Source organism: Plecotus auritus, assembly GCF_963455305.1.
Source record: "Plecotus auritus genome assembly, chromosome: 2".
Lineage (NCBI taxonomy): Eukaryota > Metazoa > Chordata > Mammalia > Chiroptera > Vespertilionidae > Plecotus > Plecotus auritus.
Genome location: NC_137771.1, coordinates 12,561,543 through 12,585,216, shown reverse-complemented (window position 1 = coordinate 12,585,216; position 23,674 = coordinate 12,561,543). Strand labels below are relative to the sequence as shown.

At 41.8% G+C, this 23,674-nt stretch overlaps 1 protein-coding gene across 9 annotated transcripts in view; it reads left to right on the top strand.

The window, feature by feature from the left end:
- The window catches only part of HP1BP3 (heterochromatin protein 1 binding protein 3), a 41,198-nt gene that overhangs the window by 4,068 nt on the left and 13,456 nt on the right, over positions 1-23,674 (top strand). For 2 of the 9 annotated variants that reach the window (XM_080657120.1, XM_080657122.1), the window contains exons 2-9: positions 809-1,004; positions 1,417-1,516; positions 9,278-9,431; positions 11,049-11,208; positions 14,744-14,887; positions 16,593-16,673; positions 17,778-17,932; positions 22,449-22,539. In XM_080657120.1, coding sequence (XP_080513246.1) covers positions 909-1,004; positions 1,417-1,516; positions 9,278-9,431; positions 11,049-11,208; positions 14,744-14,887; positions 16,593-16,673; positions 17,778-17,932; positions 22,449-22,539 — 981 coding nt within the window. In that variant the 5' untranslated portion in view covers positions 809-908. The remainder of the gene's footprint in view (positions 1-808; positions 1,005-1,416; positions 1,517-9,277; positions 9,432-11,048; positions 11,209-14,743; positions 14,888-16,592; positions 16,674-17,777; positions 17,933-22,448; positions 22,540-23,674) is intronic. The other 7 variants (XM_080657125.1, XM_080657126.1, XM_080657121.1 and 4 more) reach the window with 4 other exon arrangements.

Below are 23,674 nucleotides of genomic sequence, written 5' to 3'. Positions count from 1 at the left end.
TTCCTAGACAGGGATAGAATTTAAAGTAGACTAGCCTACCAACTCCATGTTAATGTTCACTATCACAGAGATATAAACACTTAACTGATCACTTTTTCATGTTGTGGACGGATTATAACGTGTCATTGAGTCCCAGATGAGATTTTTGGTAGGGGCAGATGGTGTTAATGATCAGGTAATTTTAGTGACATGGATTTTATCTTTGAATATTTAATTCTGTGCTAGTTTTGCTTACATTAAAAATATGACAAAGTCTTAGAAGCATACTTATTTTTATAGGTGATGGTCTAAATTTGCTTCTCTGGGTCTGGAGACGTTTAGTATGTTACATTCTTCAGTAGTTTTTTTGCCCCTTGTATTCTTTAGTGAAGATGGAGTTAAGGTTACAGGTAATTTTTCTGACCCTTTTGAGAACAGTAATGATAAGTCTTCCCTCTTTAGTTAGCTGACCTTTAAGTAAAATTTGACTAAACTGTTGCTAATCTTATTCTTTTCTTTCTAAGTTCCTGATGGTAGCAGGATGGGGTGGCACTTGGTTCCTTATGAGCTTTCTTGTCCTTGTTGCCTGTGTTCATGTGGAAGGTGCAACAGCTGCTGTGGCTTGTGCATTTGTTAGTCGCTGCTTTTCATAGTCTGTATTTTGATAGAGATTTTATCTTTCTGAATGATAACTGACCAAGTCATCTATCATTTAACTCTTAAGTATTATAGATAAATTTTTGTTCCCTTTGCATGTATATTAAATGTAGATGTTTTAGTTTAGTTTTGTTTCTGTTAATCTTCATACAAGGTTTTTTCTGTGCTTTAGGTTGACTTTTCACCACACTGAAACCATTAGGAAAAAATCCTTGTGGTTAACGCAGAGGCTTCAGAGTGTAACCTGTACTGGGGCCTAGAAATTATTTTAAATGGCGACTGATATGTCTCAAGGTGAACTCGTCCATCCTAAGGCACTCCCACTTATAGTAGGAGCTCAGCTGATCCACGCGGACAAGTTAGGTGAGGTAGGGGCTGACATATTCTTGAAGCTCACTCTCGGATCAGTCCTTGACTTCAGGCTCTACTGGGTCCTTCTTGGTATATGTTCCTTCCCCTACTTTGGGGAATCTGGATTGTGAATCTGAAAAAACAAAATCTACAGAATTCTTTTCATCTCTCCTTTCCCTTCAAATTTCTAACTTCCAACCTTCTATATTTATTCTAAATCAAGTATAATTAGTTGTTTCCCTTGGAAATTCTTGCTAAAAGTATTTTGAAAGTACTTCTTAAAAATCATATTTCACTTCAAAAAAACTTGTTAAAATTAATTTGCATCAGATTTGGGAGTAGACTTAGAATTCACCATCTTCTGACACCTAGTTAGGCCCCTTGGGAAAGAGGGAAAAGGGAATTTTTTAATGCTGTCTCTTTTCTTAGAAGGTAGAAGATAGCGCCATGCCGATTCGACGAACTGTGAATTCTACCCGGGAAACTCCTCCCAAAAGCAAGCCTGCTGAAGGGGAAGAAGGAAAGCCAGGTAAAGAAAAGCAGTGAACAACTTCAAAAGGCAAAAGTTTTTACTCCAATTTGGAGTGTCCTGTAAATTTCCTTGAACTTAATATTTTTTTTCATACCTAAGTGTTTTGGGGGAACAATTGAAAAGAGAAGTGGTAAGTGGTACCTGTCAGTATGTCATGTCCCCACTATATGGGCAAAATAACGGTTTCATCTTAACTGAAGATTTTTGGAAGGTGAAAAATCTCATGTTCTTGGAATTAAAAGCAGATAACTTGTTGGAGAGAACAAAAATAGTCAAAGAATAGCTTGCGGGCATACAGTGTCATGGGAATGAAGATTCTGGAAGAATGGAGGACTTGGGTCTTCAGGATGGACTGTGGAAAACCCACCCAGAAATCCAGGAGGCCTTAAGGGAGCAAATAGGTGATCAAAACACTGGTTTATTAGTTTGGTATTGGTGGAGAGTAGATTGGCCAGACAGAGGTGGGAATGTAATGAATTGAGAAAAATGTAGAGCCATCAACCTGCTCCTTCCTTTGTGGCATCTCTGACCATCTCTTCTTTCCCCTTTTTCTTCTTTATCCTTTAAAAAAATTTTTTTATTAATTTTAGAGAGGGGTGGAGAGAGAATGTGAAATATTGATTTGTTATTCCACTTATTCACACATTAATTGGTTAATTCTTGTATGTACCCTGGCCTGGAATCAAAACCGCAATCTTAGCTAATCAGGATGACACTCTAACCCAGCAGTCACCAACTGGTTGGCGACCGCTGCTCTAACCAACTGAGCTACCAAGCCAGGGCCCTTATCCTGTTCCTTTTCTCCTCTCTCCCTTGCACTTTATCTCAGGTTTTCCAGGATGAACCACATGGGGCAGTCACTATCATGACTGTTAGAATCAAGAATTGATAGAAAAGGAATTAAAAATATATGCACCCTTGTCTTTATCCCTTGGTTCACCAGGGTTATAATCTTTTCAATCTGAGCCAGTCTTTTGTCTCAAAATCCTCAGGTAAATACTATAAGAAGCAATTTCTGTACCCTGGCATAAGGCATACTATCTAATAAAAGAGTAATATGCAAATTGACCGTTCCTCCATTACACCCACCAGCCAATCAGGAGCGAGTATGCAAATTAACCCAATCAAGATGGCTATGGCCACGGAGCGAGCAGGAAGCTTGGGTTTCCCCGGCAATGGAGGAAGCCAAGCTTTCTGCACACCCTGGCCTGCCCTGGCCTCCACTGAAGGATACAAAGTTTCAATTATAGAAGATAAATAAATCACAACAAAAATGGCTGCGGCCACAGAGCGAACAGGAGGCTTGGGTTTCCCCAGCGATGGAGGAAGCCAAACTTCCTGCACACCCTGGCCTCCGCTGAAGGCTACAAAGTTGAAGATAGATAAATCCCAGATACCAGGGCCTCCGCTTGGGTCGCCAGGGGGCGTGGCCGGCCTGCAAACCACCACAGGCCCCTCACCCAGGCTGCCCCACACCCCAAAGGAAACCCCACCCTGATCCAGGACACCCTTCAGGGCAAACCAGCTGTCCTCCACCCGTGCACCAGGCTTCTATCCATCTAATAAAAGAGTGATATGCAAATTGACCATCACTCCAACGCACAAGATGGCCAGCAGGGGAGGGCAGTTGGGAGGGACCAGGCCTGCAAGGGAGGGCAGTTGGGGGCAATCAAGCCTGCAGGGGAGGGCAGTTAGGGGTGACCAGGGCGGCAGAGGAGGGAAGTTAGAGGTGACTGGGCCTGCAGGGAAGGGCAGTTGCGGGGGGACCCAGGCCTGCAGGGGAGAGCAGTTGGGGTGGACCAGGCCTGCAGGGGAGGACAATTAGGGGTGACCAGGCCTGCAGGAGAGGGCAGTTAGGGGCAATCAGGCTGGCAGGGGAGCAATTAGGCATTGATCCGGGCTGGCAGGGGAGTGGTTAGGGGGTGATCAGTCTGGCAGGCAGAAGCAGTTAGGGGCAATCAAGAAGGCAGGCAGGCAAGCAGTTGGGAGCCAGCAGTCCTGGATTGCGAGAGGGATGTCCCAGATTGGAGAGGGTGCAGGCTGGGCTGAGGGACACACACCCCCTGTGCATGAATTTCGTGCGCCGGGCCTCTAGTATTAAAATAAGTGCTGGTGAGTTGAAGATGAGTTATGTTGTCTAGCACTGAGATAAGCTCCTTGGTGGCCCATCTTTTTTATTTTTTTTGTTAGTCCTCACCCAAGGATATTTTCCCATTGATTTTCAGAGTGAGTGGAAGGAAGGGGGAGAGACAGAGAGAGGGAAACATCAATGTGAGAGAGACATATTGATTGGTTGCCTCCCACATGCGCCCCAACCGGGACCAGGGATCTAACCTGCAACCGAGTTATGTGCCCTTGACCAGAATTGAACCTGAGACCCTTCAGTCCGAGGGCCAACACTCTACCCACTGAGCCAAACCAACTAGGGCCTTGTGACCCATCTTGATCCATATTTGTTTAATAGCTAGATGAAGCCACCAAGTTGCCAATAACATCAATTTTCAGAATATATGCTAGAGGGCTCCAAGTATAAGGTATTAGAAAGATCAAGAATTTATAAAGGACCAATAAGTCACTTCACAAGTTCTATGTTTGTTTAATCTTCTCTCTACCCCATTATAGTATTTTTATCTTGTACATGGAAATAATTAGATTTATATTTTAAATTTTATAAATCCTACATTTTACACAGAGGCACACATAATAGTATAATGAGTTGGAAACAATGTCTAATACATACTCAATATCTGTTGAGTGAACCTTTATTAAGCCATCAACTGTTAAGCAGTTTTTTTTTTTTTAATATATTTTTATTGATTTTTTTACAGAGAGGAAGGGAGAGGGATAGAGAGTTAGAAACATCAATGAGAGAGAAACATCGATCAGCTGCCTCCTGCACACCCCCCACTGGGGACGTGCCCGCAACCAAGGTACATGCCCTTGACTGGAATCGAACCCGGGACCCTTCAGTCCGCAGGCCGACGCTCTATCCACTGAGCCAAACCGGTTTCGGCAAAGCAGTTATTCTTGAGAAAAGAATGTGAAATTAAATTTATAGCTCTATTACTACAGTAAAACGCATAAACCATTCTTAGCTTTTCATCCTTTTTGGAATAAGGAAATCTATAATAATAAAAGCATAATAAGCAAATCGACCGAACAGCGGAAAGACCATCCAGATGACCTTGCTATGACACCCACTGGTGCCAGGCCAGCCAAGGCAGGTATGATGCGATTGGTCATGGCCTTGGCCATCACCCCATGATCACCCCACAGAGGGAGGCCCAGGCCACCGGCCAGCAGGCTGCGGCAGTTGGGAGGGGCCTCCCTCTACAGGGACGATCCATCGCGGAGCCCCAGCCAGATGGGCAGGGCCTGCCTCTTTGGAGTGATAGATTGCAGAGCCCTGCGATGGATAGCCCCAAAGAGGGAAGCCCAGGCTATCTGGCTAGTGGTGCTGCAGCGGGTGGACGGGACCTCCCTCTGTGGGGCAATCAATCGCGGGGCTCCCAGACTGTGAGAGGGCGCAGGCCTGGCTGAAGGGCCCCCTCTCACCCCCCCACCACAAGTGCACGAATTTCTTGCACTGGGCCTCTGGTCTATAGTAATAAAAGGGTAATATGCTAATTAGACTGGACATCTTCCTGACAAAGCCACGGTGGCGGGGGCCGAGGCAGAGGTGGTTAGGGGTGACCAGGACGGCAGGCAGAGGCAGTTAGGGGCGATCAGGCAGGCAGGCAGGTGAGCGCTTAGGAGCCAGTGGTCCCAAATTACAAGAGGGATCAGGCCGAAACGGGCAGTCGGATATCCCCCAAGGGGTCCCAGAATGGAGAGGGTGCAGGCTGGGCTGAGGGACCCCCCCCCCACCCCCCGCACAAATTTTAAGCACCGGCCTCTAGTATATAAACAAATAAACATATGACTAATAGTGATTTTTTTTTTTTATTCTCACAGCCAATTAGGTTGAAACATTGGGGAAAGGGGCAGTAAAAGGTAATCATGATAAAGTACATCTTGCACTTACCTGTACCACCAGATACCATCCTATCTAATAAAAGAGTAATATGCAAATTAACCCTCACTCCGCTATACCCACAAGTCACGCACACCAGCCAATCAGAGAGAATATGCAAATAAACCCAACCAAGATGGCTACGGCCACAGAGAGCAGGAGGGAGGCTTGGGTTTCCCTGGCAATGGAGGAAGCCAAGCTTTCCGCCTGCCCTTGCCGGCCTAGGCCTCCACTCAAGGCTACAAAGTTTCAATGATAGAAGATACATAAACCCAAACAAATGGCAGCCACGGAGCTGGAAAGAGCAGGAGGGTTGCCCCCGGTGATAGAGGAAGCCAAACTTTCCGCATACCCTGGCCGGCCCAGGCCTCCGCTTAAGGCTACAAAGTTTCAATTGAAGATAAATATACCCCAGATACCAGGGCCTCCGCTTGGGTCACCAGGGGGCGTGGCCGGCCTGCAAACCACCACAGGCCCCTCACCCAGGCCGCCCCACGCCCCAAGGGAACCCCCACCCTGATCCGGGACATCCTTCAGGGCAAACCAGCTGGCCCCCACCCGTGTACCAGGCCTCTATCCTAGCTAATAAAAGAGTAATATGCAGATTGACCATCACTCCAACACACAAGATGGCTGCCCCCATGTGGTCAAAGATCCTGCCCCCGTGTGGACACAAGATGGCCACCACAAGATAGCCAGCAAGGGAGGGCAGTTGGGGGTGATCAAGCCTGCAGGGAAAGGCAGTTAGGAGGGACCCAGGCCTGCAGGGGAGAGCAGTTAGGGGTGACCAGGCCTGCAGGGGAGGGCAGTTAGGGGTGACCAGGCTGGCAGGGGAGGGCAGTTAGGGGTGACCAGGCTGGCAGGGGAACAGTTAGGCATCAATCAGGCTGGCAGGGGAGTGGTTAGGGGGTTATCAGGCTGGCATGCAGAAGCGGTTAGGAGCAATCAGGAAGGTATGCAGGCGAGCAGTTGGGAGCCAGCAGTCCTGGATTGTGAGGCCCAGTGGGATCAGGCCTTAATGGGCAGTCGGACATCCCTCGAGGGGTCCCAGATTGGAGAGGGTGCAGGCTGGGCTGAGGGACACACACACCCCCATGCACGAATTTCGTGCACCAGGCCTCTAGTCCTATATAATAAAATAGAGGCCCAGGGATCGGGCCTAAACCGGCAGTCAGACATCCCTCTCACAATCCTGGACCACTGGCTCCTAATCACTCACCTGCTTGCTTGCCTGGTCACCCCTAACTGTACCCCGCTGCAGGCCAGGTCGCCCCCAATTGCCCCCTCCCTGCTGGCCTGGTAGCTCCTAACTGCCCCTCCCTGCCAGCTTGGTCACCCCTTACTCCCCCCCACCACCACCACCACCCCCCACCCCCGCCGGCCTGGTCGCCCCCAACTGCCCCCTGGCCCAGCCAGCCTGGTCGCCCCACGCAGCCTGCTGTTCAGTTGTTTGGTCGTCCCTCCCTAACCCCGCTACCGGCCTGGTCGCCCCACGCAGCCTGCTTGTTCAGTCGTTTGGTTGTCCCTTGCTAACCCCCCTACCGGCCTGGTTGTAGACAGCCATCTTGTGAGGGTCAATTTGCATATTACTTTTTTATTACATAGGAAGCCTAATATGCTAAGTGTCTTGTCATCCGGTCGGCCATTCAACCAATTAAAGCGTAATATAGCTAATGATATACTAAGGCCACTCAACCACTAGCTGTGATATGCACTGATCACCAGGGGGCAGATGCTCCGACCGGTAGGTTAGCTTGCTGCTGGGGTCCAGCTGATCGGGACTGAGTGAGATGGGCCAGACACGCCCTGAAGCCCTCCTTCGGTCCCTCCCCAGCCGCGATCGTGCACCGATGGGGTCCTTCAGTCTGGCCTGTGCCCTCTTGCAATCTGGGATCTCTCAGGGATATTGGTGAGCCGGTTTCGGCCCGATCCCGCAGGCCAGGCCGAGGGACCCTACTGGTGCACGAATTCATGCACCGGGCTTCTAGTTGTTGTAATTAAGTTCAAGCCTTACTACTTTGTGAAACAGTTCTAGAAGCAACAGAGGAGCCCAAAGGAGGATGGGAATCACCCATGTAATAATACAAGTGCTAGCCTACAGGCTTCCCCTAAAACATTTTATATAGTCCTCATAACTCTTTGAAGTAACGTTACTGAGACTTGGAGATGTCAAAGAACTTGCCCTAAGATACTAAGCTGGCAAGTTATAAACACTGAACTTGAATCCAGGTGTTTCTTAAGACCCTCAATTTTAGCTAAACATATATGGAAGGATTTTCAATTTACATGCAAGTCTGGTTGAAGAGCATAATCCAGGATTAGATTTACAATTGTTAGTTGACCGTCGTGAAATTTATGGTTTAAAAATTTGATTTGTTGAGAAACTAGAAACTCCTTTAAAATTGTATATATGTGATTTGGTTATAAGAAGGAAGTGGCGTTTTTTAAAATTCTCCTATTTATATTGAAGGCCATAAAGAAGCCTTCGTCATTATGCCAATAATTGTTATAATTTAAGTGATCAAACTCTTCAAATATATTTTTATTTTTTGCCACTGGAGTCCTTTTCTTTTAAAAAAAATATTTTAATTGATTTTTAGAGGGAGAGAGAAAAAGAAACATCGATGTGAGAGCGGAACATCAATAGGCTGCCTCTTGAACACCCCATACCAGGGATTGAGCCAAAACCTGGACATGTGCCCTGTGACCTTTTGGTGTTTTAGGTGTACGGGATAATGTCCAAACAACTGAGCCACACCAGCTAGGGCTTGAGTCCTTTTTTTTGAGGTCTCTGTTAACCATTTCTTGGGGCTCTGTATTTTATAGTAGTTGCTCAAAGACATGCTAACAAAAGACAAACAACTGCGGACCTCAGTATTCCCTCTCAGATTTCTACTCTTGCCTCAGTCATTTTACTTGGAAAGCACATCTTAAAAGTAGCCTTAATATGCATTCAGGCATGGCTCAGTGGGTGAGCGTCAACCTATGAACCAGGAGGTCATGGTTTGATTCCTGGTCAGGGCACATGCCGGGGTTGCAGGCTCGATCCCCAGTGTGGGGCATGCGAAAGGCGGCTGATCAATGATTTTCTCTTATCAATGTTTCTATCTCTCCCTCTCCCTTCCTCTCTAAAAACATGTTGTTTTTTAAAAAGAGAGTGGCCCAGCCGGCATGGCTCAATAGTTGAGCATCAACCTATGAACCAGGAGGTCATGGTTCAATTCTTGTTCAGGCCACATGCCCTGGTTGGGGGCTCAATCCCCAGTGGGGAATGTACAGGAGTCAGCTGATGAATAATTCTCTCTTATTGTTGATGTTTTTATCTCTCCCTCTCTGTAATCAATAAAAATATATTTTAAGTAAAGAAAAAGAAAATACATGTTAATTTTCTGTTACTTATTCCCTTATTAGACATCATTATCTGTTAAAGTATGAAATGGCTAATCTCTTAATTCTGAGTTTGATCAATATTGTAGATATTTGATTTGGGGTAAAATAAGTTTCTCTTTTGTGTGATTTCCTGGTCTGTATCCATTTCTCAAACAATTGTCTGGATAAAACCTTGCATAGTCAACTTGAATGACTAAATAGGGAAAGAAAACTTTATTCGTAAGTCATTTGTTCATTTTAGAATCCGTCGATTAATTGGGACATTTGTCTTATTTAATAAGATAAACCTTAACCCTTTTATTGACTCAAACTCTAATATGTCTACTTGGTGCAATTCTGCTCACCTGATTTTTTAGAACCAGACATAAGTTCAGAGGAATCTGTCTCCACTGTAGAAGAACAAGAGAATGAAACTCCACTTGCTACATCTAGTGAGACAGAGCAGCCAAAGGGGGAACCTGAGAATGCAGAGAAGGAAGAAAACAAGTCCTCTGAGGAAACCAAAAAGGAGTAAGGAGTTATGCCTTCTTGCTGTATGTAATTAAAGTATGTAAAGGGACTGTAGACAAGGTGGTTTGTTTTGGTTTGTTTTAAAATATGTTTTTATTGATTTCAGAGAGAGGAAAGGGGAGAGAGAGAGAGGGCTAGAAACATCAATAATGAGAGAGAATCATCGATCAACTGTCCCCTGCATGCCCCCTACTGGAGATTGAGCCCACAACCTGAGATGTACCCTGACTGGGAATCGAACCATGACCTCCTGTTTCATGGGTTGATGCTCAACCACTGAGTGACACCAGCCAAGCTGTAGATAAGATTGTTTAAAAGTGTCATAACATTGATTTATGCTAGATACTTGCTTTTTTGTTTTATGTTTTAGAATTACCATTTGAAATAGGTTTATTATGTAGATGTATGGCCTATTAGAGTGTGTAGTAGTTGTCAGAACAATGGTTTAGATCAGTGGTCAGCAAACTGTGGCTCTGTTGACTAATGAGTTTGCCAACCACTGACCTAGACTCTTGATTCCAATAATTACAGGCTGCTGTTGTTCCTTGTGATTAAGTCCCTATCCCAGTGGTCAGCAAACTCATTAGCCAACAGAGTGGCAAACTGCGGCTCACGAGCCGCATGTGGCTCGCGAGCCGCAGTTTGCCGACCACTGGTTTAGATAATCCAAAATTCATTCCTTTTGGCTTTGGATTGTGTTTTTGTGCTTATAATTCATTGTGGGACTGTCTGATATTTTAAGCATTGACATAATTTCAAATGAAACATGATTATAAAAATCTGACCTTGCCCTGCCCCATGTCCTTAGTGGTTAGAGTGCCGGCCTTTGCACCAAAGGGTCCCAGGTTTAATTCCTGGTAGGTGCAGGTTCCATCCCTGGCCCGGTTGGGGTGTGTGTGTGGGGAGGTAACCAATTGATGTCTCTCTGTTTTATCAGTGTTTCTCTCCACCCTCTCTCCTATTCCCTTCCTCCCTTCCACTCTTTCCAAAAAATCAACGGCAAAAAAATATCCTTGGGTGAGTATTAACAACAACAACAAAAATCAGTTGGATTGGTGTTAATCACGTGCACTAAAAGGTTGCTGGTTTTATTCAGGGTCAGGGCACATGGCCCAGGTTGCAGGCTTGATCCCTGGTAGGAGATGTGTAGGAGGCAGCTGATCAATGTTTTGTGCTCATGTTGTTTCTCTCTCCCTTTCTCTCTAAAAATCAGTAAAAAAAAAAAAAAAAAAAAAAAAAAAAAAAAAAAAAAGGATAATTTAGTAATAACTATACCTTTTAGATGTAATCCTCAGGGAATCCTTTATCCCAGTTACGTGGGTATACATAAAATCTAGAAATTTTTTGTTGTTGTTAATCCTCACCCAAGGATATTTTCCCATTGGTTTTTTTAGAGGGTGTGGAAAGGAGAGCAACACCACTTAGCAACACCAGTCAGGGCAGCACCCTATTTTTTTTTTACTGTTTTACTTAGTAAAATTTTGTTAAAATACGTGTCACCTTAGTGTGGAAGTAAATTAAAGCATTAATTTTTATCTCTCCGACTTTTTCTCTTTCTGACTTTATGCCCCTTTCTGGAAAGTTTATTTTGCACAATAACAATTCTTTATTTTAAAGAGAGAAAGATCAGTCTAAAGAAAAGGAGAAGAAAGTGAAAAAAACAATACCTTCTTGGGCTACCCTTTCTGCCAGCCAGCTCGCAAGGGCCCAGAAACAAACACCACTGGCCTCCTCCCCACGTCCCAAGATGGATGCGATCCTGACGGAGGCCATTAAGGCAAGTTTTTACTTCCAGAAGTTTATATAGGTTTATTCTTTTGCTCATTTGAAAATTATATACTCCTGTCCAGACATCAAAAATGTTGCTCTGCTTTCTAAAAGAGAACAGAAGAAAGCCATTTTGAAGTTTGTTTCTTATTATGTAATTGGTGGCCCGGTGCACAAAATTCGTGCACATTAAAAGGGAATTAATTAGAGGAAATATTTAATATTGCTATTTGCCCTTTCTCTATAATAGAAGTGTCGGAGATGAAAGAAAATTAGTAAAATGTATATGAAAATCTCCCTCTTGTCAGAGTCTGGGCATGCCGCGGGACCTAGAGTCAAGTCCCCACCCACCATCCACATGCGCTTCGAAAACGCAGGAGACCCAGACCTGGCCGGCCCCATCCCCATTGGCTAAGACATGGCCCCACCCCCATCAAGCCCCGCCGGGCAGGTGGCACAGCCTGAGGTCCCCCAGCCCTCAGCGCTGGGGCAGGGGTCACGGCCTGAGGTCCCCTGTCAAGCCCCGCGGGGCAGGGGCTGCGGCCTGACGTCCCTCGCCCCGGCCAGGCGCCATGCAGCCTCAGGTCCCTGCTGTTTGGTCATGATGTTCTGGTGTCCCGGCTAATTTGCATATTTCTCTATTATATAGATAGAAGATTATATTTGACTAGAGGCCCGGTGAACGAAATTTGTGCACTTGGGTGGAGCGTCCTCAGCTTGGCCTGCTCCCTCTCACAGTCTGGGAGCCCTCGGGGGATGGGATGACTTTCCACGGGGAGTGGGCCTAAGCTGTCAGTTGGACATCTTTAGCACGGCCATGGAGGCGAGAGAGGCTCCCGCCACTGCTGCTGCGCTTGCCAGCCGTGAGTGCGGCTTCTATGGGAGCACACTGACCACCAGGGGGCAGCTCCTGCATTGAGTGTCTGCCCCCTGGTGGTCAGTGCACATCATAGCAACCAGTCATTCCACTGTTCAGTCAATTTGCATATTGGCCTTTTATTATATAGGATGAGCACTGTTTATTTTTTTTAATTCAGATTTCCCATAGCAAGTATTTTAAACATCTTTAGATTTATTTTTTTTCACACAGTTTACTGATTGAGTATTGTTTTATTTGAAGGCTTAACATGTTAATTCATTCAACAAATATTTAAGGGCTAACTTCTCTGTGTCAGGCAACTCTGCAAATGATATAGCATAGAATAGGACAAAACAGGGCCCTTGCCCTTATGAAATCTAATGGTGGTTCAGGGTAACTGAATAATGCTGAGAATTTTTATCTTAAAAAAATATACCATCTATCCTTAATTCCGTTTTCAAAGCTGAGTGTCTAATATTGTTAGTGGTTATCTTTCAAACCTGAGTTATAAGAAATCCTCTTACTACTTTGCTTCATCACCTAGCCTTTCCAAAATACTTACAATATGCTGTAATCCATTGACTTTAATTAGCTTATGTGATCATCAGATATGGTTTTATTTTAATTTTTTAAAATATATTTTTATTGATTTCAAAGAGAGAGGAAGGGAGAGGGAGAGAGAGAAACATCAATGATGAGAGAGAATCATTGATCATCTGTCTGCCTTCTGCACACCCCACACTGGGGATCAAGCCTGCAACCCGGGCATGTGCCCTGACCAGGAATCGAACAGTGACCTCCTGGTTCCTAGGTCGATGCTCAACCACTGAGCCACGCCAGCCGGGCCTTATTTTAATTTTTAAGGTTATCTTTTAACCTGACCTTGCCATTTTTTGTGTAAGTTTTTCTAGTTAAGTTTGCTTTGTTTGTTTTATATGAGCCATAGACTTCTTCATTTCAGGGACCCTGTCCTTAGAACTGAGCTAGAAATGGGGAGAGAGATAGAGAACAACTTAACTAAGGGTGGTGTTTATAGGAAAGAGCAACCTAGAGGTCATTCTCAGAACTTGAGAAGACTGCACTGACACAGACTGGAAAAGGCTTTGTTTTCAGACCTCTCCCTGCACTCTTTCAAGAGTGCTCTCAACTCAGTAAGAAAACTTTTATTCTAGATAGCTTGACTATAGAGATCTCTTTTCTTTATGTTGCCTTTCTTCAAGGATTTCCCTTCATGACCTCTCAGCCTAGGATTGGAGGAGTAGAGTAGAATTACAGTGAAGACAGAGATGGGTCTGAAATTTTAAAATATTAAAACAGTATAATTAGGCCTAAAGAATAGTTTGAATATGAGTATGCATATTCCATGCAGTGTAATAAATCATGGTTTTAGACCACTGGTAACATTTTCTGGATCAAACAAGAATTCTGATGTCTACTTCCATCTCATTGTCAGTTTGGTGAAGCAAGGGATTGTTTTATCATTAGAGAGTTCTTTTTGGCCTATTTTCTTTCCTTTGTTTTTTAATAAGATCAGGAGTAAACAATAGGTTGTAATAGGTTAGAGACATTTACTTGAAGTAAGTGGACTCATATTAACAGAATTTCTTTTGTGTTGCACAATCTTTTCTTGTCTGAGTTGTTTTTCTTTATTGTCAAAGTGTGTAAGATAACAATCAAGTCTTTACCCAGTGAGAATGAGTATGCGCTACATAGACAATGGCAACACAAAATTGTTAGACTAGCCCATGAGATAAATAACAGGTGCTGTTTAAGTGTGCTTCAAAATGTAAAGCATTTGAAAAAATTTTCTGCCTTAGTGACATAATGATCTCCTTAAGTCTTTAATGGGCATTAGTCAAATGAAATAGAGATAAATAGAATGGAAATGGAAAAGGGCATGTTAAATTGCAATTTAATGCCCTGTTGTTATCCAAAATGCCCCTTAAAACTTTGCTACCTATAAGTCCAGATTTATTTTATTTTTTTAAATATATTTTATTGATTTTTTTTTACAGAGAAGAAGGGAGAAGGAGAGAGAGTTAGAAACATCGATGAGAGAGAAACATCAATCAGCTGCCTCCTGCTCACCCCCCACTGGGGATGTGCCCGCAACCAAAGTACATGCCCTTGACCAGAATCAAACCTGGGACCCCTGAGTCCGCAGGCTGACGCTCTATCCACTGAGCCAAACCGGTTAGGGCTGTAAGTCCAGTTTTATGCCATTTATTCAGATTACCTTCGCTTATGTTCTCTGCTGACATTCACACAAAGCCTGCAGAGAAATACTGGTCCTGGTGTGCCAAAACTCATTCCATAAAATAGGTGAGATCTGTGATCCAGTGTTTTGCTTTCCTTGTTTTAATGCTAAAGATTGTCTTCTAAATATAGAATAGAATTAAAATGGAATGAGGTTCTTCATTAACACAAAATGTTATTCACATGTTGTATCTTCTCTTTTGAACATTTTTTAAATTATTTTTGCAAAAATATTTTAATTCTTCATTTCTCCACAGCCATGATGAACTGAACTTACCTGAAGTACTGTTCATTCGTTCCTGCCATTTTTTCATTCATTATTAAGTTCACTTCCAAAATAATTTATTTTGAAAACATGTGTCAGCTTCTCTGTCTAAAGAAAAGCAGCTAGTTGAAAGTAATGTGTATGGTTTGGTAAATTGTTTTCTAGGCATGCTTCCAGAAGAGTGGTGCATCAGTTGTTGCTATTCGAAAATATATCATCCATAAGTACCCTTCTCTGGAGTTGGAGAGAAGGGGCTACCTCCTTAAACAAGCACTGAAAAGAGAATTAAATAGAGGTGTCATCAAACAGGTATTACACAGTTGTTGGTAATAAGATCATTCCATCATATAAGTCCATAGTTAGTAACATTTAGGCTTTTTATATCTTTTTTGTTAAAAATAAGTTAACATGATGAAATACTTAAGCTTAACCTAGTTTTACTATCTGAGGCTAGGTTTCCAAATCACTGCCAGTTACCTTTTATAACTAGCCTAGAGAGCAGAAGCAATAGGATAGTGTAATTATTTTCTAGCTGCTTGTACTTTTAATTGGAGGCTTTGTGCTATAGATGATAAGCAAGGTTAAGGAATCCTTTTATTACAGCAGAAAAAATAATTGCTTTTGTGTTAGATTTGTTAGTTTTAAAGCCTTGCTTATGTGGCTAAACTTGTTGCCCTTATAAATTAGCTTCACCTTTGCTCAAACTGTTAAAGCTTGTTAGGAGCATCAAAGAAACCAGAGTAAATTGAAACTAGTACTAATGTAAATATTGATTTCAAGCATAAATCTGTGATACTTTGCATAGTACATCAAAATGTTGCTTAGAATCATGAAAATATAAAGCGAGAATGGACTTTAAACCTCCTTCAGAGGTTCAGAGGGATGAAATAACTACCGAGGTCCCGTGGGAGTGGTAAAGGTGGTTATCTAAGGACCCAGTTCACTGCATTCCCAGAGTCCTCTTGCCTTTATACCTTTCTGCCTAGATTGATTAATATAGAATTCTGTGCCACTCAGGCATTTAAACTCTTTGGGAACTTTCAACCAGTACTTACTTCTACCAGTATATATAGGGTGTCTCCTGTGTGCCAGGTGCTTGTGGGTCCATCAGCGAGGAAAACAGATTTCTGCTGTGTGGAGCTTACATTCTAGCTTTCTCAAAATGTCATACTGATATGTAAGTGGGTCTTTAAAATAATCATCGATTAAAAGATATTATCTAACTAATACAATTAGAACCAAAGACCTGTCCTATATCACAGTGTATGTTAGCACAGTTTGTGAGTTGGCTTTTTGTTTTTCTTTATCAAAATAATGGTTTGTGACCTATTCTTGCCTCATAGCCTGACCCTCTGCTTGATGTTTATAAGCTGGAAGCATTTCAGCTAGATTGCTATGTTCATAGCAGTGTAGGTAAAGCTAAAGTGTGGAGGACTCAGGTTAATGTAAATCAACTTTAAAGTTCTGTGAAAGTGCTTTGTAAACTATGGAAAGGAAATATGTGGTATGACTAACATAACCTTTCCCATATATAGGAAAAATCTATAATGGGCAAACTGGGAAGCATTACGTATGGCCTGAGATGAATAGGCTATAAACTTTTGCCAAGTAGCTATGGCCCTTTCAAGACAGAAGATTTTTCATTTTCCCCAGCAGATTGTGTCCCTTCTTTCCATGGGACTTTTTTTTTTGGAAGGGGGTAGTTTATAATAGACAATCTGGTATCACAATAGCATTCTTCCCCCAATTTGTAGATGAGGAAACAAAAGCTGAGGGTGTACAGGGTTCTTCAATATTGAATAGTGAGATAGTACCATAAATAGGATTTAGTCCCGTCTTTTGACTAATCCATTGTTTGCTTCTCTCTGACAAAATGAACAGCATTTTACATTAGTTCTTGTATTACTATTACCTGTAATTTGCTTACTAATCTGGTATAAAGTTATAAATGTGAATACCAGAAAATTTTAAAATAAAAATGTTGGTTATTACAACTAAATTTAATTTACTTTAGGTAAAAGGGAAAGGTGCTTCTGGGAGTTTTGTTGTGGTCCAGAAATCAAGAAAAACCTCTCAAAAATCCAGAAACAGAAAGGTAGGAAGTCTGTACCTTAGTTTGATTGTACACTGTGATACTGTTAATACTACTCAAAATACGAACTTTGTGCCATGCCCTGCGCCACGTTTGCCTTTTCATTAAGTCCTAAAGAGGTTACAAGTAATTGACTCATTCTTGCCCACCTAATGAACAGAATAGACAGTGTGCCAATCCAAGCATTCCAACCCGTGTCTGTGGACTTAACTGCTCTGTTAAGTTATGGGAAGCTGTATGAAATTATCCTACTTTTTGTGAAATATAAACTATAAGAGGCCAAAAAAAAACCCACCCTAAAAAATGAACAAACATATTTCTACTCAATATTATACCCCAAAACTATTCTCAGAGCCAGTTTTTCTTCTCTTTATCTCCTTGCCAAGATACATAATTTCATTTATGGAAAGTATACAGTAATAAAGTGAAATAAATATCCAGTATTTCCTCTTAGTCATTGAAATAATGAATATTCCTCTACATCTTTATTTTCACAACTCTGAAAATTTTTGTACTTTTTTCATAAAACTGGCAAGCACTTTCAAAATGAACTGTGCAGTGCTTTTTGGTACTCCATGACACTTTTTCATTGTTTGTTAATGAAGTAAGGCCTTTCAATAAATTCTGGAATTCTTTTTTTTAATTTATTTTTAATATATTTTTATTGATTTCAGAGAGAAAGGGAGAGAGAGAGATAGAAACATTAATGTTGAGAGAGAATGATTGATCAGCTGCCTCCTGCAGGCCCCCTACTGGGGATCAAGCCCACAATCTGGGCATGTGCCCCGACAGGGAGTCAAACCAGGGAATCAAACCATGACCACCTAGTTCATAGGTCAACCCTCAACCATTGAGCCACACAGGCCAAGCCTGTTTTTTATTTTTATATGTATTTTTTTACTCTCCTAATCTGAAATTTGAATCTTACATTGCCACACAAGTAAAATTACAGCACTGTGATATGATTTCTTTGAATGTGAAAAGAATGATAATTTTGTTTGTTTGGTTGGCAACCAGCTTAGAAAAAGCCTTTCAGTTGAATATAGAAGCATTTGTACAAAAAGCCCTACATTCTCTAATGATGATAATTTTTGATTTACATTTCAGAACAGGAGCTCTGCAGTGGATCCAGAACCACAAGTAAAATTGGAGGATATCCTCCCACTGGCCTTTACTCGCCTTTGTGAACCTAAAGAAGCTTCCTACAGTCTCATCAGGAAATATGTGTCTCAGTATTATCCTAAACTTAGAGTGGATATCAGGTATGACCTATTGGCCTGGATTTTAAAGCATAGATTTTTGTTATTCCCTTAGCCCCTTTTCATGAGGAAGGAGAAAGATTAAATATTTAAGGGATTACTGTTAGCTGAGCTAGGAATAAAACTTTTTTTGTGGATTTAATTTTTTGTCTCATTATGTGTTCTTTTTCATATCTCCATACATAGTTGTGTTTTTGGAAACCCAAACGGCATGTTACTTACCTTTTGTAGACACAGATAGAGTAACTTTTTTTTTTTTTAATTGATTTCAGAGAGGGAGAGATAGAAACATCAGTGATGAGCGAGAATCATTGATTAGCTGCCTCCTGCATGCCGCACACTGAGGACCGAGCCCGAAACCCAGGCATGTGCCCTTGATCGGAATCAAAACCAGGACCCTTCAGTCCCAGGCTAACGCTCTATACACTGAGTCATACTGGCTAGGGCAGCATTAAACTCCTAATGTCCTCTCATCTCATTTTAAAATAATTTTTTCTAATTTTTTTATTGTGGTAAAATACACAAATATAAAATTTACCATCTTAACCATTTTTAAATATTTTTTTATTGATTTCAGAGAGGAAGGGAGAGCGAGAGAGATAGAAACATCAATAATGAGCGAGAATCATTGATCAGCTGCCTTCTGCACACCCCACACTGGGGATCTAGCCCGCATGTGCCCTGACTGGGAATCCAGTGGTGACCTCCTAGTTCATAGGTCCAATCTCAACCACCGAGCCATGCCAGCTGGGCCATCTTAACCATTTTTAAACATACAGTGTTTAATGGTATTAAATCCTATATAATAGAAGCCTAATATGCTCAGTGTCTGGCCATCCATTCAACCAATCAAAGGGTAATATGCTAATGATATCCTAAGGCCACTCAACTGCTTGCTATGACATGCACTGACCACCAGGGTGCAGACAGTCGACTGGCAGGCTAGCTTGCTGCTGGGGTCCGGCCGATCGTGACTGAGTGAGACGGGCTGGACATGCCCTGGAGCCCTCCCGCGGTCCCTCCCCAGCCCCAATTGTGCACCGGTGGGGTCCCTCGGCCTGGCCTGCACCCTCTTGTAACCCGGGACCCCTCAGGGGATGTCGGAGAGCTGGTTTCAGCCTGATCCCACAGGCCAGGCCAAGGCACCCCACTGGTGCACAAATTTGTGCACCGGGCCTCTAGTGTATTCATAATGTGCTACCAACACGACCATCCATCTCTAGAATTCTTTTCCTCCAGACCCTGGTATCACCATTCTACTTTCTGTCTCTGATTTTGTAACCTGGTTCTTCCACTGCCTTGTTATGTGACCTTGGAGAAATGACTTGATTTTTCTATGTCACTTAACTTCCCCTTCAGTAAAGTATGGGAAATAATAGTACCTATTTCTTGGGGTTGTTGTGTTATTTATTTAGAACAGCAGTTGGCACCATAGTACATGGAATATGGTGTGTTATTGATTAAAGAATTTTTCAGAAAAGAGCTGTGCCTAGGAGTTAGTAGTAAGTTAAAAACATGGGCATTGATTACGTCTAGACGAATATGTAGAATTAAGTGGGATGGCTGACAGTGGGGTGACAAAGGAGAAAAGGATGGGAAAGGAGCTTCATTAGAAAATTTCAGAGGCAGGGGTTGCATTCTTTTTGGGGAACTGAAAGAAACCTGGGTCTGACTGGATCTAGATTAACAAGGGGTGGGACCATGTCACCAAAGCCTTTGGAGTTGGATTAAGGCATTTATACATGACACCTGTTCTGCTGAGTAACATTAATAAAGATATATCTTGCCCTAGCCAGTCTTCTCAGTGGTTAGAGCATCGGACTGCAGGGTCCTGGGTTCCATTCTGGCCAAGGGCATGTATCTCGGTTGCAGGCTTCTCCCCTATCAGAGCTCATGCAGGAGGCAACCAATGGATGTATTTCTCTCACATCAATATTTCTCTGTCTTTCCCTCTCCCACTCTCTCTAAAAATCAATGGAAAAAATATCCTCAGGTAACAGTTTTTTTTAAATAAGTAATAAAATAAAAATCTATGGAAAAAATAGCCTCAGATGAGGAGTAACAAAAATAAACAAGTGAACGTCTTTGTAGACATACTGACCTTAGAGTGGAGTGCAGTGTGAAAGCAGCAGCAGAGTGCCCAGAAGAGAGGGCGTGGTGGCTTGTATTAAGGTTATGGCAGTGATTAGAGAGAGAGGGCCAATCTGAGAACCATTGAAGCAGTTGGTAAATAAGTTTTATCTGAAGATAGGAATGATAGAACTCTGATGGGATTCTTGCCTCCGACAAGGTATATCCTAACAATTTGTGCTGAAGGGAACTAATTTAACTGATACTCATTCCTGAAGCATTTGAACCTAGGTTAGGAAGATTCTTTTCAGACCAGTTATTTAATTTAGTAAGAGAGTCAGGGTTTCAGTGTTTTACTTAAGCTGTGATTGCCCCCGTTAGAAATCAGGTTTTAAGCAATCTAACTTATAAAGCAAGTAATAGAAAAATTTTCACAGTTAAATTATTCCCTCAGTTATGTTCCCAAAGCTCTATGCCCATACTTTAACCCTAACTCTTATCATTCTCTACCATAATTTATGTATTCATTATCTCCTAACTTCTTGAGTTTAATGACCAGATCTACGTGTTTATTCTTGCATAATCATACTAAGTACCTAGTAAATGTTGGTGGGATGAATGACTTAAGAGAGTGTGTATGTTTTGGGTCTTAGCATAAATCATATTTCTCCTGAATGGAACCACACTGGCTTAGAATTTTTTTCATTGGGAGTTGTTTTTATTGGGATTTCTTCATTTGAAGTGTTAGGGGTGTATAAGATTTGATGGTATAGTTCCTACTCTATAACATCCGGTTAGAACATGGCGGGAGGGGGGAATCCCTTCTACTCTTCTTCCCCAAATATATGGATGATGCCATTAATAACTCTGTAGCAGCTCAGCTTGTAATACTTAGTGGTTATAAAAGATTCAAAATTGCCCAGCCAGTGTTGCTCAGTGGTTGAGCATCAACCCATGCACCAAGAGGTCACCAGGACAATTCCCTGTCAGGGCACATGCCTGGGTTTTAGGCTCGATCCCCAGTGGGGGGCGTGCAGGAGTTGGCCAATTGATGTAGATGTTTCTCTCTCATTGCTGTTTCTACCTCCCACTCTCCCTCTCTAAAAATCAATAAAATATACTTTTTAACAAAAGATTCAGCCTTAGCCAGTTTGGCTCAGTGGATAGAGCTTCGGCCTGTGGACTGAAGGGTCCCAGGTTCGATTCCAGTCAAGGGCACGTACCTCAGTTGCAAGCTGATCCCCAGTGGCCGCATACGGGAGGCAGTCAATCAATGTTTCTCTCTCACTTCGTTTCTCTTTTTGTCTCTCCCGGAGCTCCCTCCTACTCTCTAAAAATCAATGGAAAAGTGTCCTGGGGTGAGGATTAACAAAAAACAAAAATTTTAAAAAGATTCAAAATTTCTTCTCCAAAGAGAAAGATCAAAGCTCAATGATGCACCTCAAATGATAATAGTGGGGCCCTCATTATTCTGCCCCACTGATCTTTTCTAACGAGCAGCTAACCAGTTTCAAGTAAGTTGCTTTTGATATTCTGCTCATTTGGGGGCTATTCTAGTAATTCTTGAGAGGTGTGGCAAAACATGTCACCAAACTTTTGGATTGTTATTAAGCCTTTGTTCCTGTTGTTGGCCCAGATGTAAAGCTTTCCATTTGACTCTATCTTGTTCCATACCACGTACCCTTTAAGTCCTAAGTCAACTTATTTTCTCCCTGCACCTGAGGTTCCCCAACTGCCATTCAGGCCCCTTGACAGAACAGCTCTTGCTTCAACACTTTGTTCTTCTGTTATTTTTATTGTTTTTAATACTCAGTTTCTTCTTGTCTGCCATTTGGTTTTGACAACCTTTGTTTGTTTTTTAATGACAAGTCTCTTAGGACAGAGATACACTATGTTAAAAACAACTTATTTTGTTTCTCGGGGAGTTGTATTTTATTAAGCTGACTTTTAGATACTGGTTTGTAAAAAGTGACTCAGTTGGTTTTTGTTAATGTGTGTGTGTATGTGTGTATATATATATATGTGTGTGTATATATAAATCTATATATATATACACACACACATACATTTTTAAAACCAGTTAGGAATTTTGCCTCAGAGAATTCTAGAGTTGGATAGAACTTTAAAGATACCCATTCTTTGCTTGATTACACAATTTGATTGCTGTTGTGATCTGATAATAAATGATAGGTTTTTGGAATGCCCTAACATTTGGAAACTGGTCTGTATGTACAGGTAATGAATGACTTAGCATCCTTGCTTAAAGAAAAAGAATGCCACTTGCTAAGGGAGCCACTTGTTAAAAGTAACTTATTACTTTTTATCCATTTTAACAAAGTACTACGTGTAATAGAAATCAGAACTTTAGTTCAAGGAATAACCCTGGATCTATTTCTTCAAATATTTCCTTCATCTATATATTTATCATTATTTTTTGTTTTCTCTGCAGGCCTCAGCTGTTGAAGAATGCTCTGCAGAGAGCAGTAGAAAGAGGCCAGTTAGAACAAATAACTGGTAAAGGTGCTTCTGGAACATTCCAGGTTAGAGGCCAAAAACACTTGGTTATAACAAAGTGGTTCTCAAAAGTTTTGGTTTCAGCCCAGACCAGTGTGGCTTGGTTGAGTGTCTTCCCATGCACTAAGAGGGTTACTGGTTCAATTTCCTGGTCAGGGCACATGCCCAGGTTTCAGGCTTGATCCTCAGTTGGGGACGTGCAGGAAGTAGCTGATCAATGATTCTCTCTCATCATTGATGTTTCTATCTCTTCCTCTCCCTTTCTCTCTAAAAACCAATTTTTAAAATCGAAAATAAATAAACTGTGTTAATTAAAAATGACCATCATTTTTAAAAAGAAAATTTTAAACATTTAATTTATAAAAAATAAACCCATTACAAGTTAACATCACATTTTCATGAAAAATAACTATATATTTTTTTTAAATTAATAAGCCCTAACCGATATGGTGTGGCTCAGTTGGTTAAGCATAGTCCTATGCATTAAAAGGTTACAGGTTCAATTCTTGGTCAGGGTACATACCCAGGTTGCAGTTTTGGTCCCAGTGTATCCATGTTCTCTCACATCATTATTTCTCTTTCTCCCTCTCCCTTCCTCTCTCTAAAATCAGTGAAGATTTTAGACGGAGGCACTGTTTAATAGATTTTTGCAAAGTCTTTATAATGTCTCACTGAATAGAAGACAACTGATACTTGTTTTCAGTATATTTTGAGTTAGGTCTATGAAGAAAATCTAACAAATAGTTTTGAAAGGAGGAAGGATTTTAAGATAATTTTCAAATAGTTGTGAATATTATTCTGTGGTACATATACCCAAACTCAACAAATGATAGTTGTTTTTTTTAATTGTTTTTTTGAGGTATGATGTACAAACCATAAGATATGCTTATTTTAACTTAAATGTTATAATTCAATCATGTTTAGTAAATTTATAGAGTTACACAACCATTACTGCAATCCAATTTTAGCATTTGCATCACCCAAAAAAGACCCCTGGTGCCCATTTGCAGTCACTCCCCATTCCCATCTCCAGCCAACCTACTCTATTCTCTCTAGTGTAGATTTGCCTTTCTACAAGTTCCGTATAGGTGGTATGACACAATATGTGGTCTTTTGTGACCGGCTTCTTTTGTTTAATATACACTTCTTTAGTTTTATTCA